Source organism: Acanthamoeba castellanii (genome assembly GCF_000313135.1).
Source record: "Acanthamoeba castellanii str. Neff unplaced genomic scaffold scf7180000084568, whole genome shotgun sequence".
Classification (NCBI taxonomy): Eukaryota; Discosea; order Longamoebia; family Acanthamoebidae; genus Acanthamoeba; species Acanthamoeba castellanii.
The window spans coordinates 152,690-168,194 of NW_004457329.1; the positions used below are offsets into that span (position 1 = coordinate 152,690).

Genomic DNA, 15,505 nt, shown 5'->3' on the forward strand with positions numbered 1-15,505 from the left:
GTTTTACTCACCCGCCATTGGTTGACGTAATAACCACCCAAGGACCACGCGGCCTATTGGTCGCCTCGATACCCGGCAGTGGGCCCAAGAGCACACTACAAATACGGCCCCAGCTTCAATTCTTCAGTTTACTACAACTCTACAACACCACCACCACCAACTACATCAACATGGGAGACGAGGTTCAGGCTCTGGTTATCGACAACGGTTCGGGCATGTGCAAGGCTGGCTTTGCCGGTGATGACGCCCCGCGCGCTGTGTTCCCCTCTATCGTCGGTCGCCCGCGCCACACCGGCGTCATGGTCGGCATGGGCCAGAAGGACTCGTACGTCGGTGACGAGGCCCAGTCCAAGCGCGGTATCCTCACGCTCAAGTACCCCATCGAGCACGGCATCGTGACCAACTGGGACGACATGGAGAAGATCTGGCACCACACCTTCTACAACGAGCTCCGCGTGGCCCCCGAGGAGCACCCCGTGCTGCTCACTGAGGCCCCCCTCAACCCCAAGGCCAACCGCGAGAAGATGACCCAGATCATGTACGAGACTCCTCCTCTTTTCCAATCACCGCCACTCATATAGGTGAAAGATAGACTCACCTCCTTTCTCTCCCTCCCATCAGGTTCGAGACCTTCAACACCCCCGCCATGTACGTCGCCATCCAGGCCGTGCTCTCGCTCTACGCCTCGGGCCGTACCACCGGTATTGTGCTCGACTCCGGCGACGGCGTGACCCACACCGTGCCCATCTACGAGGGTTATGCCCTGCCCCACGCCATCCTCCGTCTCGATCTCGCCGGTCGCGATCTCACTGACTACCTCATGAAGATCCTCACCGAGCGCGGCTACTCGTTCACCACCACCGCCGAGCGCGAGATCGTGCGCGACATCAAGGAGAAGCTGTGCTACGTCGCCCTCGACTTCGAGCAGGAGATGCACACCGCTGCCTCGTCGTCGGCCCTCGAGAAGTCGTACGAGCTGCCCGACGGTCAGGTCATCACCATCGGTAACGAGCGCTTCCGCGCCCCCGAGGCTCTGTTCCAGCCCTCGTTCCTCGGCATGGAGTCGGCCGGTATCCACGAGACCACCTACAACTCGATCATGAAGTGCGACGTCGACATCAGGAAGGACCTGTACGGTAACGTCGTGCTCTCCGGCGGTACCACCATGTTCCCCGGCATTGCCGACCGCATGCAGAAGGAGCTCACCGCCCTCGCGCCGTCGACCATGAAGATCAAGATCATCGCTCCCCCCGAGCGCAAGTACTCCGTCTGGATCGGTGGCTCCATCCTCGCCTCGCTCTCGACCTTCCAGCAGATGTGGATCTCCAAGGAGGAGTACGACGAGTCTGGTCCCAGCATTGTCCACCGCAAGTGCTTTTGAAAGGAGAAACATCGGGCGGGAAAGAAACCCTCGATTGTCCACCGCAAGTGCTTCTAAGCGAGCACCTTCGCTGGTGTTGGTAAACACACTGTAGTAAATACAAACCCGTCTGCGCTCAGGCGCGTCCACCAAACACTTCTTTGTCTCTTTGCGCTCTTCATTCTTTCACCTCTTTCTTCGCTTTGGCTCTGTGGCCGCAAGCTTGCCGTAGCTTATCGCGGGCCAGGACTCTCAGTTCCTCTTCCCAGTCAAGCTTCTTCTGCTTGTCCAGCTCGTGATGCCCAACTTAGAGGGGTGCGTGATGGCCGGCAAATGGCAGAGCAGCGTTTCAAATGTGGGGAACTGATGGAAGAAGAGCGTACCAATGGATACGGCCATACTGTGGGTTCGATCCCCACACTGGCCATTCCTATTGGCAGCAATTCAACCGGACAAGAAGACGGAAGGAGAGAGGTTGACGATGTAGTCAGGAGCAGGTGCGCAACCAGTCCGCCTCATTCGCTGTTCTGTCCAGGCGGTGTTAGTACTGGGGTGGGCGACCACCCGGGAATCCACCGTGCCGTATCCTTTTGCTTGCTTGGGCTTGTTCTTCATTCATTACACATTGAGCGCGTTTAGAGCACAACTAGTTGGCTTAGAGGTCGAGGTAGCGACACACAATGTCGTAGTAGATGTCCACGGTGGAGCCCAGAGATGCTACTTCAACCCACTCTGTTCGCGGATTGAAGTGAAGCGTGAGCAAAGGCAGTGGAAACAAGCGCGTTGTCACAGCGCAGCTGGTACCGTTGGGCGCATGAGGGGCGCCGCCTTTGGGTCCAAAGCCACAGATGGTGGGAATGCCCTTCTCGATCAGCATGTAGCCCTCATTGGCCGGCCCACATCCACCCACCTGAAGTCAGCACGGTGACATGGGCGATCAGCAGCCATCGCGGGCAGCCCCATGATGGGCGTTCTGTTGTGCGAGGAAGTGACGTACGTCTGGGGTCTCGTTGAGAACTTTCTCGACCGCTTTGACGCATGAGGTGGCCAGCGGATGGTCCTTGGGAATGAAGACTGCGGGCAGGCGCGCCTTGATCTTCATGGCGCCGTTCAGCTTATCGCTGCCAATCTTGGCGTTACGCTCCTGCCGGCGCCCACACGCACACGTAAGCAGGTGATCGGACATAAACGAGAAGGAGCCTTTCGTACCGTGATGACGTCACTGATGATCTTCTCGACAGTGGCGATGATGTTCTCGACGTTGGTGTCCGGCATGGGGCGCATGTCGACGAGCGTCTGCGCATAGTTGGGGACCTGACACGAGCGACGGTGACACGCGTAAGTTTGATATTCATGATGACGCTGCGTCTACACTCTCTGGCGATACGTACCACACTCTCGTAGGTGCCGCCGCTGATCAACGTGCCGGGTGTGCAGACAAAGTTGAGGCCGGGGAAGCTGTCGTGCTCGTCCAAGGGCCATTCGTGCTTCTCCATGCGCGACAAGATGTCCACAAGAGCCATCGTTGCATTCGCACCCTTGATGCCCTTCGTCCATTCGCTGCTTCCTGTTACGTGACCCCCCGGTGGTGCTGAGCTGTGGGTACCCAAGACGCACCACGCCCCATCATCGCCACGTACCAACATGCACCGGTTCGCCGTGCACTTCGATCGTGAAGCGCAGAAGGCCTAACGCAACAGGGTCAATGTCTGCATGGGTGTGGTAGATGGGGGAGGGAGGCTTCGGTACCCCGGTGCCCGATAGTGACCCGCGTGCCGGGGTAGCCGTAGATGGCGCCCTTGCCGCCCACGAGATTCTCGTCGAGCAGGTACCGCATGCCGATCTTGCTGCACGCACCGCTCTCCTCATCGGCGACTATGGCCAGTTGCACCTTGCCCAGCTTCCTGTACCGATCGTCCGACTTGGCGATCGTGTCGGCCAGCCGCTTGAGCGTGTACAGGCCACACACTGGCCGGCCCCGCCACGTCGTCAATAGAAAGCACTCGGCTGTGTCTGCCTGTGGGTGGTGTACCCATTCCGGCCTTGTTGTCGCACGCGCCGCGAGCGTAGAGGATGCCATCCTCCACGACCCCCGCGAATGGTGGGTGTTTCCACAGCTCCTCTTGGCCGGTGCCCACTGCATAGCGTAGTCCCACCACCATCGCTGTCAGCAGGAGGAGGCGCTGGGCCAAGGGCCAAGCATACACGCACCGGTGTCAGAGTGGGCGATGAAGAGGAAGCTGGGCTCGCCTTCACCCACTGACACGACCAGGTTGGGTCGCTCCTCCTGCACAGTTAGGAGGATATGAAGCTTAGTACAACCTTTCAGTACGCAGTAGGGAGGGTTGTGGGGGAGTTGTACGTCGAGCGAGTGGAGGGTGTGGTCGAGACCGAGGCGCTGAGCCTCCCGAGCGAGGGCTAAGACGGTGGCCTTCTCGGTGTGGACGCCGTTCACAGAGGGTGCCTGCACCAGCGTCTGCAGCACCCCCACCATCTCTGCCACCAGCTGCTGCTCCATGCTTCGTGTTTATAGTTACATTACTACCTTCTTGTTTCTCATTATAAAATAATTTAAAATGAAGCTAAAATAATTAAATCACCGGTTCTGTGTTATTCGTTCGGCAAGATGGAAGAGGGGTATGAGCAGCATGCGGCACCCTATGTTCGCTTGCCGCTGGCTGCGGTGCACAAATGCGGGGAAGCCGTCATCCGGGGGGCGCATCTCACATCTGCTCGCTTTCCCGACCCTGCCACCATCCTGCGCGAAGCCATCTCCCTCTTCTCCCTCCTGCCGGCTCCAATCACCGCAGTGGATGAAAGCCTTAAGCACGAAGATGACGATCAGGAGGCCCTGCAGGTGCTGGAGGAGGTAGTCAAGAGGGCACACGACACCTTCATCGAGCTCGTGTGGAGCCAGCAGGCCTACAGCTCCTTCTGGTCGCCCCACCCGAGCCAAGCCGGCGGCGGTGGCACAGCTTCGCAGCGCTCGACCAAGCAGGCGGCCAGCTACTTCCGCCGCGACCCGTGGCCGCTGCTGCGCGCCCACTTCGTCGCCCGCATGGCTCGCACCCCCATTCCCGCTGCCGCCGCGACCGTCAACGGCGAGAAGGGCCTCGTGCTCTGCCTCGACCTCGAGGGCCTGTGGAAGCTCCTCGTGGAGGAGGTATGCATTCTCACTCTCCGCGCGTGTCGTGCGTGTGTCGGCGCGCGCTGACGGCTTCACGGTCGCACTGCAGTACTGGTGGCGGTGGTTTGCGTCGGTTTCGGCGGAAGATGCGGGCTCGGCCTCGCAGCCGGCCTCCCCGCGACATTCGGTGCCGAGCTCGCCGGTGCCGTCATCACCCGCCACCGCCGGAGGTCACTCGCTACGCACCTCCACCGGTGGCGGCTGCGGGCATCCGCCTTCCTGCGTGTGCTTCAACCTCTCCTCCCTCTCCTCCACATCTTCTTCTCCCCGCGGTTGGCATCTGGGTGGCATGAACCGGACCAGGTAACACCACGCGCCACGCACACGACGCACACGACGCACACGACGCACACGACGCACACGACGCACACGACGCACACGACGCACACGACACACACGACACACACGACACGTGCGATCCTCTGTACCAACTGATGATTGGGTTGGTTGTTGTGCCAGGCATTCGTTCACGTGCTTCCTCCTCTTTGGCACGCTATGGGCGCGAGAGCTGGCCCCGTTCCTCAGCCCCTCCCACCTGCAGAAGGGGGCCGTCGCGCCGGGCGACCACTTCCTCCTGATCGACGTCGACAACTGCGCCAAAGTGCTTGTAAGGTCCCTTCTCCTCTTGTGCGTGCCGCACCAAAGTTGTGTGCGCACACGTGTGTCGTCGCTGACGCCTGTTTTGTTATTTTTATTTTTTTATTTTTTATTTAATAGGACTTTGTGGAGAGCAGCGTGCCGTCGCACGTGAAGATCTATGGCTTCTGTGGCGCGGGCTATTCGCAGGGCTCGGCCTCGCCCGCGTTTCACCGCCTGACGGAGAAGGGGATCATGCACCTCATCCCGTGCCCCGTGGGCACCAGCTCCCCGGGGAGCGACGACGAGCGGTCGGCGGCGGAGCGGAGCGTGGGCGGGCGGGCGATGGCGGACTTCTTCAACGCGTTCTACGACAACGGATGCGATCGCAAGTACAAGAACGCGGCGGACTACCTCCTGAGCATGTTCGCCGGCGTCATCCACGTCCTGTTCCCCATGGACGTGCCCATCTGGATCCTCTCCCACGACGACGGGTGCGACGCACAGCGCACAGCGCACAGCGCACAGCGCACAGCGCACAGCGCGCAGCGCACACAACACAGTTCACTCACGATGATCTCTGCGGGCTGACAGACTCGAGAACACGGCGGAAGCTGTGTGGTGCCGCGGGCGGGAGGCCGGTCGGGTGCCCACGAAACACATCACCGACCACTCCCTGTGGACCATCGTGCGACACGACGCCCTGCTCCGCTCGGCCCCGCTGCATCCGCCGATGGTGCCGTCGTCTGGCCCGAGCCATGCGGCCGCCGCCGCCGCGTACGTGGATGGCTACGGCGAGGGGTTCCTCGGCTGGGGCCTCAGCGAAGAGGCCACATTCGGCCGGGGCGGCAGCCTCACGGGCTTCATGGACAACGCGTGGACCAATCACTACGACGTCGCCATACGCCGCGTAGTGCCCCGCGCCCAGTACGACGCCCTCTTCCCAGCCGCGCCACCAGCAACAGGGACAACGATCGCAGTGTTGCCGATGACCGCGTCGATGTCGGCCGATCCGGCCCAGGAACTCAGCATCGGGACAAACACGCGCAAGCGACGCCAGCGGGAGGACGAAGCGGCGGATCGTGCGCAGATCAAGGAGCGCAACGGCCATTCACCGCCCAAGGAAAAGCGGCACAGGGAGAACGATGACGAAGGCGATGCCGACCAGGGCGCGTCGCAGCGGCCGCAGGTCGAGCAGCAGCACATCAGCTTCGGGGAGCGGGTGAGCGTGCAGTGGAACGGCAGCAGGTACGAGCGGTCGGTGCTCAAGAAGGACCACGTGATCACCCGCGCCGGGGACACCAAGGACCCGCTCCCGCACCACGTCGTGCCCGCCATCTCCCTGCCCGCGAGCGGCCACGTCAACCTCACCCTGCGCGGCCACCGCTTCAGCAGCAAGGGCATCGCCCTCCTGGGCGAGGTGCTCTCGTACGTCTCCACCCACCCGCCAATCCTATGATTAACATTAAGTAATTAATGAATGAGTACCCAATGGCGGGTGGTGGAACCAGGGTGCCGTCGGTGGTGGTCAAGTCGCTCGACCTGCGCGGCAACCGCCTCGGGGACGGCGGGATCGACCGACTCGCCGATCTGCTGTGCACCGGAGCGCTCGGGCGGCAGCTGACCTCGCTTGACATCCGCGGCAACGAAATCGACGACCGAGGTTCGCTCTCCTCTCTCTACCCTTCATTCTTGATTGCTGGTTCGGTTGAGTGACGCGCGCTTGTGCCCCACACACTCACTCACACGTGTACAGGAACGGTGGACCTGGCGCGGTTCCTCGCCACAACGGACACCTTGCGCTACTTCGACCTCCGATGGAACAAGGTGGGCGTGGTCGGCGCTCGCGCCGTGGCGCAGGCCCTGGCCCACAATACCAGCGTGGGCATCGTCAACCTGCGCGAGAACAGGTGCCAGGCCCTCGCCCCCGGCCTCTGTGCGCCCGCTCGCTGACTCGCAGCCTTTTAACCACGTTACATTCCCTGAATTCCTCGCGCCCAGGCTGGGCATGGACGGCGTGATGACGCTCGCCGACTTCCTGCTCACCAACCGGTCGGTGTACAGCCTCGACCTGCGGGCCAACATCAGTCCGCCCACGGAGATGAACTACCGCATCGGCGAGAGCGGCGATGAGGCGATCAAGTACCTGGGCGCCCTGCTCAAGCTCAACTCCACCGTCACCCATCTCGACCTGTGCTCCAACAGCATCGGTAATCCGCTCTCTCTCTCTCTCTCTTTCTTCGGCGACTTGTCAGCGAACTTTGGCTCAATGAATTGTGTGCATGTGTGCATGTGTGCGTGTGCGTCGTCTATCGCGTGAGCAGGGTCGGAGGGGGCGATGGCGTTGGCCAGCGCGTTGGAGTTCCGGTCGTCGCTGTACATTCTCCACCTGGACTTCAACAAGATCGACTTCGCGGGCGTGCGGGCGCTCGGCCGATCGCTTCTCGTCAACCAGAGGTGCGTGCTGCGAATGGCGCCTCCTTCGCCTTTCTCCCATCTCGTCACTGCACTGGAGGTCTTTTCTTCGCCCTCCAAATGAACTTCTCATCTCCGTGCGCCATCACGCCACCGCAGTCTGCTCGTGTTGACGCTCGCGCACAATTTCCTCGAAGACGACGCTGTCTGTGCGCTCGCCAAGGCGCTCGCCACCAACGCAACGCTCACCAAGCTCGACCTCCAAAAGGTGCGCCGCCTTGAGCAGACCTTTACACTGCTGAGCCCGCTGTTGTGCTTACCCCCCCCCCACGATTAGAATCACGTATCGAACAAGGGGGCGAGCGCGCTGGCGGAGGCGCTGAAGACGAACCAGACACTCACCGAGCTGTACTTGAGCTACAACGGCGTGGGCGACGCCGGGGCCTATCGCCTCGCCGACGCGCTCAAGCACAACGACGGCCTTCTTAGCCTGGAGCTTGAGAACAACAAGATCACCTCGCGGTGCGCTCCGCACACTCGACACACACACACAAACACAGCGTTACAGTCCTGACTCGTGGGACATGTGCGTTTATCTACACAGTGGCGGGAAGGCGTTTGCATCGATGCTGGCGAGAAATACGACGCTGCGGTTCTTCAACCTGTCGGGCAACCTCATCACTGACGAGGGCCTCACAGCCATCTCGCGCGCCCTGATGAGCAACCGGGCCTCTTCCCTACTCGACCTACAAGTTTCTGGTACGTGGCTGTGTGTATGTGCGTGTTGCGTGTTGCGTGTGTGACTAACATGAGAACGGCACACAGGTGTTGATGGGCGAGACGAGTGCTGGGACGTGCTGCGTGAGATGTTGCGGCACAACCGCCGCCTGCTCCGCTTGGACGTCTCCAGCAACCCGCTCTACCACCCGCTGTGCGGACGCCGCCCCGCGCGGTTTGCAGTGCGGGACTCCTCGCCCGACGACGACGAGGCGCTGCGCAGTCGGTGGAAAGACAAGCGCAGCTTCCTGCGTTCGTCCGGCGGCAGCGGCGCGGTGGTGCCTCTGCTGGCCATATCGCCACCGTCGCCGGCTTCCGTGCAGGCCGGCGGTCTGATGAGCCCGCCGCAGTCTGCGCCGGCGCGCAATCGCTACCAGGCCGACGGCGGCAACCGCCACCAGGTCGATACGACGAACGCTCGACATCCGCACCACCACCATCAGTATCATCCGCACAACCGCCTGCGCAACACGTTCCTCTTGGAGTGGCTGCAGCTCGAGCCCGTGGCCGCGCAGGCCGACGAGGTGAGCGCGGCCATCGCCGAGCGATCGTCGCACATCGAACTGCTGTGCGAAGAGGAGGACAGCGAAGAGGACGACGATGACGGGGACGAGAGGGCGAGTAGGGGTCCCTACAACATCTGCCGCATACTCGAGGAGAACACGTCGCTCGTGTGGCTGGTGATGGCCAACGCCAACCTGCACATGAACTCCGCCGCTGCCGCCGCGAGCAAGCCCAAGCCCCGCGGCAAGCGCGGACGCCGGCTCGCGCGCAAGGCCGCCCGGGAACGCCTGGAAACAGTCGACAGCAACCAAGACGAAGTGCGGGAGGACAAAGAGGAGGAAGAGGAGACCTTCACCATGGACGAGGAGTTGATCACGGATGAGGACGGGGAGGACCAGGACGCTGTGAAGCGCACGACGCAGAGCTATCGCTTCATGCGTTCGCTGTCGCGGGCGCTGGCGCGCAACGGCAACCTGACGAGCCTCGACCTGTCGTGGAATCGACTGGACGCGGCCACGATCGCGCCGCTCGCCGAGGCGCTCGACAACCGGCGGCAGGCCAACGCCGGCCTCAGCCTTCTCACCACGCTCGTGCTCCGCGGGAACCGCCTGCAGGACGAAGGCGTCGCCGTGCTCGCCCGCAGTCTCCTCAACAACTGCACCGTCACCACGCTCAACCTCGATACCAACCGCATCACAGATGAGGTGCGTGCGTGTGTCGTGTGTGTCGTGTGTCGTGTCGTGCGCTAACGGACGGGTGTGTAGGGCATCAAAGCGGTGGAGGACTTGGTGGCGGGCAACGAGGTACTGGCGTTCTTGTCTCTGGTGAGCAACGGCATCAAGGGCGAGGGGCTGCTGGCGCTCGGGGCGGCCCTGCGACACAACCGATCCATCGTGAAGCTCTCCCTCGAGCGCAACCCGCTGGAGCGGGAGGCCGTCGCCGCCTTCTGGCAGCTCCTCGCCTCCGTCAACCTCCAGCGAGGACCCACCAGCGACGTCGAGTTCGTCAACATTGGCATCTGATGATGGTGAGAGGAGCCGTCTGAATTTTATTTTTATTTTTTCTAATTGGGGAGAAGAGAGTGCAGCGCCGTGTGGTGGTGGATCCAGCGCAGGTCGCAAGTCGCCTAGTAGTCCTTGTCGTGCTGGAGGGGCGCGTCGGTGTGCTTCTCGTGCACGAGCTGCACTCTGCCGGAGGGGTCCTTGCTCTTGCCCCACGTGGGGATCCACTTCTCGACCGTCTTCTGAGCGCTCTCGCCCTGCACAATGTCACACGGTCAGCCTGCTGAATGCACACACACACACACACACACCGCACTCACATGAGCTTGCTTGGTGTCGGGGGAGCAGTACGTGGAAGAGGGACTCGAAGATCTTCCTGAAGAGGTAGGCCTCCTTGGTGTCGGGGGTGTTGTAGGGGAACTTGGCGGCAGCGCTCGCCAGCTCCTCGTCGGTCACCTGCTTCTCGGCGTAGTCCTTGAGGCCGTCGATCCAGCCGTAACCCACGCCGTCACTGCGCACGAGTGGGTTTAGCCAGGGCTCGACACACACGACACACACGACAAAAATCGCAGCGCAAGAGGGTTGTGAGAGATGACGGTACCTGAACTGCTCCTTCTGCCTCCAGAGGATGCTGTCGGGCAGGTAGGGCTTCTCGGGCGTGTCGAAAGCCTTGCGGAGCACGTGCTTCTCCATCTTGCCCTCGGCGTAGACCTTGTCCTCGGGCCGGATGTTCATGGCCACGTCCAGGAACTCCTTGTCCAGGAACGGCACCCGCACCTCGAGGCCCCAGGCCATCGTCGACTTGTTGGCCCGCAGCAGATCAAAGTAGTGCAGGTTCTTGACGCGCCGGAGGGCCTCCTGGTGGAACTCGGCCGGCGACGGCGCGTTGTGGAAGTAGAGGTACCCGCCAAACACCTCGTCGGCGCCCTCGCCCGAGAGCACCATCTTGACGCCCATGGCCTTGATCTTCCGCGCCAAAAAGTACATCGGCGTGCTGGCCCGGATGCTCGTCACGTCGTACGTCTCCAGATGCCAGATCACATCGGCCAACGCATCAATGCCCTGTGCACCAAGCATCATCAGCTCGTTGGCGTGTCGTGTGCGTGTGCGTGTGCGTGTGCGTGTGCGTGTGCGTGTGCGTGTGCGTGTGCGTGTGCGTGTGCGTGTAAGAAAGTGGATGCAAGAGGTACCTCCTGGACGGTGAAGTTGAACTCGTGGTGGATGGTGCCGAGGAACGTGGCGGCCTCGCGGGCGGCCTTGAGATCGGGCGAGTTGGGGAGGCCGATGCTGAACGAGTGGATCTGGGGCCACCAGGCCTTCTCCTTCTCCTCCTCCTCCACCCGCATCGCGGCGTGGCGCGACGCGATCGCGCCCACCAGCGACGAGTCGAGCCCGCCCGAGATCAGCACGCCGTAGGGCACGTCGGTCATGAGGCGCTTCACCACGGCCTTCTCCAGGCTCTCGCGCAGCACCGTGAGGTCGGCCGCGCCCTGCGGGACGTAGGCGGGGGTCCACCAGGAGGGCTCGTAGTAGCGCTTGAAGCCCGTCTCGGGCGTGTAGTAGTGGCCCGGCGGGAAGGCCTCGTACCGCTCGCAGTCGTCCATGAGCGACTTGAGCTCCGACGCCACCCACACCGACCCGTCCTTGTGCCACCCGATGTACAGGCTCGTGATGCCCAGCGGATCACGCGCCACCAGGTACGTGTCCTACGTTTACATTACATTACATTCATGTATATATATTTAGTATTAACACACGACTCAGCCGCACACACAGCGAGCTTGAGCACACGACACGACCAACCACCGACACACGACACAGCACCAACACACGTGAGAGTGATGTACCTTGACGCTGTCGGTGAGGACGAAGGAGAACATGCCGTCCAGGCGGCCACATGCCTCGGCGCCAAACTGCTCCCACTGTGGCACATATTCATATTTATGATGAATATATAAATATATAAATATATATGTAAATATAATATCACGATGTAGGCTGGTTGCGTAAGCGAGAGAGCACGCGCTGGTGGTGGAGAAGGAGAAGGAGAGAGAGAGGGAGACGCACCAGTGGGATGATGACCTCGCAGTCGGAGGCGGTCTTGAACTGGTAGTCCTTGAAGAGGGACTGACGCAGGGCCTTGTGGTTGTAGATCTCGCCGTTGACGGTGAGGGCGATGGTGCCGGTCTGGTTGTAGAGCGGCTGGGCACCGCTCACCGGGTCCACGATACCGAGACGCTCGTGGCACAGCACGCGCTTGTGGTCCACATAGATGCCGTTCCAGTCAGGGCCACGATGGCGAATTCTGTGCGAGATTGAGTGCAGATCGCGCGCGTGTGGTGAGATTCGAGAGGGGGCAGTCGGACACATCGTGACGAAAGCCACCGGTGGATTGACGTACCGCTTCGACAGGCCGAGTGCCTTCTTGCGGAGGGTCTCCGTGTCCTCCTTGCTGCCCAAAATAGCGAAGATTCCGCACATCTTTGTGTGTAGTCTGGAAGTGAGAGTGTTGTTGGTGGCTGGTTTTGTTTGTGCACTTTTGGGCCAAACCAACAGGTTGAGGTGGGCGCCCTAAAAGGGAGTGGCACCTGTTGAGTCCGAAAGTCCACCGGTCACTTCACGCTTTGTGTTCTGGCCATTTTCCCCGTACGCAAGACCGAACTCCACCTTGGGCTGTTGGGACAGCTGGCAAGCAGCAAGACCTTCATAGCGTGACAGTGGATGGATGGAGCGATGGAGCGTTGCGATGAATGCAGGCTGTCTTTGTGGTTAAAAAAAAGGGCCGGATATGTACAACGATTTGTGATTTCCATCCTTAGGAAGGGCACCACTTAGGCTTGCCGTGTGACCTTGGCCATCTCGGCCTCCAGCGCCTCCTTGGCGCGCACCACCTTGGACTGCAAGTAGAAGGATCCTCCGTTCGCAGGATCGTTGGCCTTGAACATTTTCTCATATTTCTACGAAATGAGCAAGAGTGTCAGCGAGAGGCGGTGGCACAAAAGAGATGAGTGGTGGAAAGTGCGCACCTGCAGGACTTCCTTCATCTCGCACTGTGGTCGCAGCCCCAAGATCTTTTGCGCCTCCTGAACACTCAACATACGGCCGGCAGCACCTTGCGCCGCTTCTGCAATAAATTGAGATTAAATTAAATTTGTGGGATGCAAAGATGACGAAAAAGAGAAGCGATTGCGTACTGATGCTCGCTTGCCGCCACGCATCGACAAAGGCCTTACCGAAGATGGTGCTGCCCGAGACAAAAAGATTGATGATTAATCTTGTCGCCGCCTGCACAGAGTAGAAGGTGAATACGGTGCTATGACGCAAGCAAAGAAAGCCAGACGAACCATGGGTGGTGTATTGTAGAAAAGAGAAAGGTGTCGTTGACCGATGCGTTCAAGATTCCTGTCGTGAACGACGATCCACCACGCCTTCTCTTTGTGGCTTGCCGTGTCTTCCTGGTACTAATAACTCCGCATTTCCCGGAGCTTTGCCACCGGAAATCTCCAGCGCTGGTACGCGATTTTTCTAGTGTAGGCCACAAAAGGAAAGAGGTGATGAAGCTGTTGCTTGTGCTGTACAACGACTGCAAGTGCTCTAGCTACCGCAGGGCGTCTTGCTCCTTCTTGAGGTCATCGAGAAGGTGGTAGAAGACGTCGAAATGCTTGATCCGGATCTTGAGCTTGTTGTTGACCTTCCGCAGCTTGATGTCGTGGGTGAGCCCCACGTTGAAGGTGTAGATGGCACACTCGGCGCTGGTGGCGTAGGCCACGTCCGTAGCGCTCACGTTGCCCACGCCCGCCCGCACGATGTTGACCTTGGGTCCGCCTTGGCTCGACAGCTCGTTGCAGGCATCGACCAGCGTGTACAGCGACCCGAGGTTGTCTGCCTTCAGCACCACGTTCACCACCGGCTCCTCTTCCTCCTCGTAGGGTACGGTCGCCTTTTCATCCTCATCCTCTTCCTCTTCTTCATCGTCGCCTTCTTCTTCTTCTTCTCCTTCGTTTGTCTGTTCGTCGGTGTCCTCTGCGCTGTGTGCCGACTCTCGGTGAATGGAGTTGATGAGAGCCTGATCGTACTTGCCCTCGGTGCCCTGGAAGTCGGTCACCAGATTGCGGAACTCGACCACTTGCTCGGCCTTGTCGCGCGAGACGACGAACAGGTCATCGCCCGGCGAGGGGAGCGTGCCGCGGTAGAGGCCCACGATCTCGACGGGGTCGCCGGGCATGGCCCTCTCCACCTGTTTCCGGTCCTCGTCGAAGATGGCGCGCACGCGGCCGGCTTGGTAGCCCACGACAAAGTGCTGGCCCACCTCGAGCACGCCGCAGTGCACGATGACCTTGAGCACGCGCCCGCGCGAGCCGTCCTCGCTCCACACCTCCACCACCGTGGCCTCAGGCGGGCACGTCGTGTCCTCCCACAGGTTCATCTCCCGGCAAGTGTTGGCCAGCGTCGACACGAGCACGTCCAGGTTGCGTCGCTCCTTGGCCGAGATCTCCACGACGGCCCTGACGTTGGACGGCGGCGCAGTTGAGCTATTGGTGGCGGCTGTGCCGCTGGGCGAGGGCACCCATCCCAATCGCTCGAGCCTCCGCTTGATCTTCGAGGTGTCGACCGGGAGGTCGATCTTATTGAGCGCGATCACCACTGGCAGTTCGGATTCCAGCGCCAGGTCGTAGGACTCCTTGGTCTGCGGCTTGATGCCCTCGTCGCAGGCGATGATCAGCACCACCATGTCCGACAGGTACGCCCCGTTCGACCGCATCCGAAAGAATGCTCTGTCGTCGCCATGTGAAGCGGCACACCACAGTCCCCCCCGTTTGTCAATATACCGTATGGCCAGGAACCACGCGAGGCGGGGAAGTAGTACTTGTGGCCGGGCGTGTCCAAAAATGTGATGGCCTTGCCGTGGTTCGACTCCTCGCCAGGCTGCTGTTGCTGTTGTAGGAATTGAGACACGCGGACCTTGAAGGCGCTCAGCCTCTGTGTGATCCCTCCCGCCTCCCGCGCGGCCACGTTGGTGTTCCGGAGTGCGTCCAGGAGCGTCGTCTTGCCGTGGTCCACATGGCCCATCACCGACACAATCCCTAAATTGAAGATCAACAAGCACAGATCGGGTTAGGCGCTCGCTGATGCCGTGGTGTGTTTGGGTCGGCGAGGGAGCCAGGCACCTGGTCGCAGGACCATTCCCTTGCCGATGACTTGACCGGCCGGGCCGGCCTTGCGCCGCTCGCGGTGGGAAACGGCGTCGCGCCGCAGGTCAGGGTCGTCGAACACAGGCTCGATGCCGATGCTCTCCGCGAACTGTGAGGTTGCTTCCCACGAAAAGATCAGGTCCTTGGGCGTCTTGAAGCGCAATCTGAGCGTCAGACGCGTATGTGAGGAATGTAAGTGATAATGGTGCGACGTGCGAAAGAAGGTAATGCTTGTGGGCAGAGGCTACGCCTACCCTTCGGATGTAAGCCGTCGTGTGATGTCCTTGAGATTGATTCCCAGCTTCTTGGCCAGTTCTCGTGCTCGAATGAAGGGCGGAAGCTTGGCCTCCTTCACGATCTTCTCTCTGCCCTCCACCAGTGGGTGCCACACCATCAGCTGCCTGCGTGCGACTCGCCTAAAGGCAAGCGGGTGATGGCTCGCACCTTGGGTGGAAGAGGCGCACGGAGGGCGTAGAGTACGGCCGGATGCCCA

At 60.9% G+C, this 15,505-nt stretch overlaps 6 protein-coding genes across 6 annotated transcripts; 2 read left to right on the plus strand and 4 right to left on the minus strand.

Annotated features, from left to right (window-relative positions):
* Positions 1-170: 170 nt before the first annotated feature.
* Positions 171-1,381, plus strand: ACA1_038460 (Actin1; the record flags this gene model as incomplete). The annotated part of the gene is made up of 2 exons (XM_004335626.1): positions 171-538; positions 622-1,381. 2 exons carry the CDS (start codon positions 171-173, stop codon positions 1,379-1,381), a joined length of 1,128 nt encoding a protein of 375 aa, XP_004335674.1.
* Positions 1,382-2,015: 634 nt separating this feature from the next.
* ACA1_038470 (peptidase, M20/M25/M40 superfamily protein) lies at positions 2,016-3,878 on the minus strand (the record flags this gene model as incomplete). The annotated part of the gene is made up of 10 exons (XM_004335627.1): positions 2,016-2,092; positions 2,165-2,270; positions 2,358-2,504; positions 2,570-2,674; positions 2,752-2,927; positions 3,001-3,069; positions 3,110-3,328; positions 3,393-3,524; positions 3,572-3,647; positions 3,723-3,878. 10 exons carry the CDS (start codon positions 3,876-3,878, stop codon positions 2,016-2,018), a joined length of 1,263 nt encoding a protein of 420 aa, XP_004335675.1.
* Positions 3,879-3,986: 108 nt separating this feature from the next.
* On the plus strand, positions 3,987-9,841 carry ACA1_038480 (leucine rich repeat containing protein; the record flags this gene model as incomplete). Its single annotated transcript, XM_004335628.1, has 14 exons — positions 3,987-4,523; positions 4,597-4,850; positions 5,007-5,148; positions 5,265-5,617; positions 5,718-6,551; positions 6,635-6,786; positions 6,880-7,033; positions 7,125-7,333; positions 7,448-7,580; positions 7,698-7,806; positions 7,876-8,060; positions 8,143-8,297; positions 8,364-9,523; positions 9,584-9,841. The coding sequence occupies 14 exons, from the start codon at positions 3,987-3,989 to the stop codon at positions 9,839-9,841; spliced, it is 4,635 nt and encodes a 1,544-aa protein (XP_004335676.1).
* Positions 9,842-9,945: 104 nt separating this feature from the next.
* ACA1_038490 (asparagine synthase (glutaminehydrolyzing), putative) lies at positions 9,946-12,301 on the minus strand (the record flags this gene model as incomplete). The annotated part of the gene is made up of 7 exons (XM_004335629.1): positions 9,946-10,077; positions 10,172-10,331; positions 10,422-10,882; positions 11,011-11,526; positions 11,668-11,742; positions 11,888-12,125; positions 12,222-12,301. 7 exons carry the CDS (start codon positions 12,299-12,301, stop codon positions 9,946-9,948), a joined length of 1,662 nt encoding a protein of 553 aa, XP_004335677.1.
* A 350-nt stretch (positions 12,302-12,651) lies between these two features.
* Positions 12,652-13,105, minus strand: ACA1_038500 (mitochondrial import inner membrane translocase subunit tim16, putative; the record flags this gene model as incomplete). Its single annotated transcript, XM_004335630.1, has 3 exons — positions 12,652-12,777; positions 12,847-12,944; positions 13,015-13,105. Coding segments are annotated over 3 exons (315 nt in total), but the record flags the coding sequence as incomplete, so codon positions are not given.
* A 313-nt stretch (positions 13,106-13,418) lies between these two features.
* On the minus strand, positions 13,419-15,406 carry ACA1_038510 (elongation factor Tu GTP binding domain containing protein; the record flags this gene model as incomplete). Its single annotated transcript, XM_004335631.1, has 5 exons — positions 13,419-14,595; positions 14,688-14,755; positions 14,783-14,904; positions 14,989-15,176; positions 15,267-15,406. 5 exons carry the CDS (start codon positions 15,404-15,406, stop codon positions 13,419-13,421), a joined length of 1,695 nt encoding a protein of 564 aa, XP_004335679.1.
* Between the last annotated feature and the right edge of the window lie 99 nt (positions 15,407-15,505).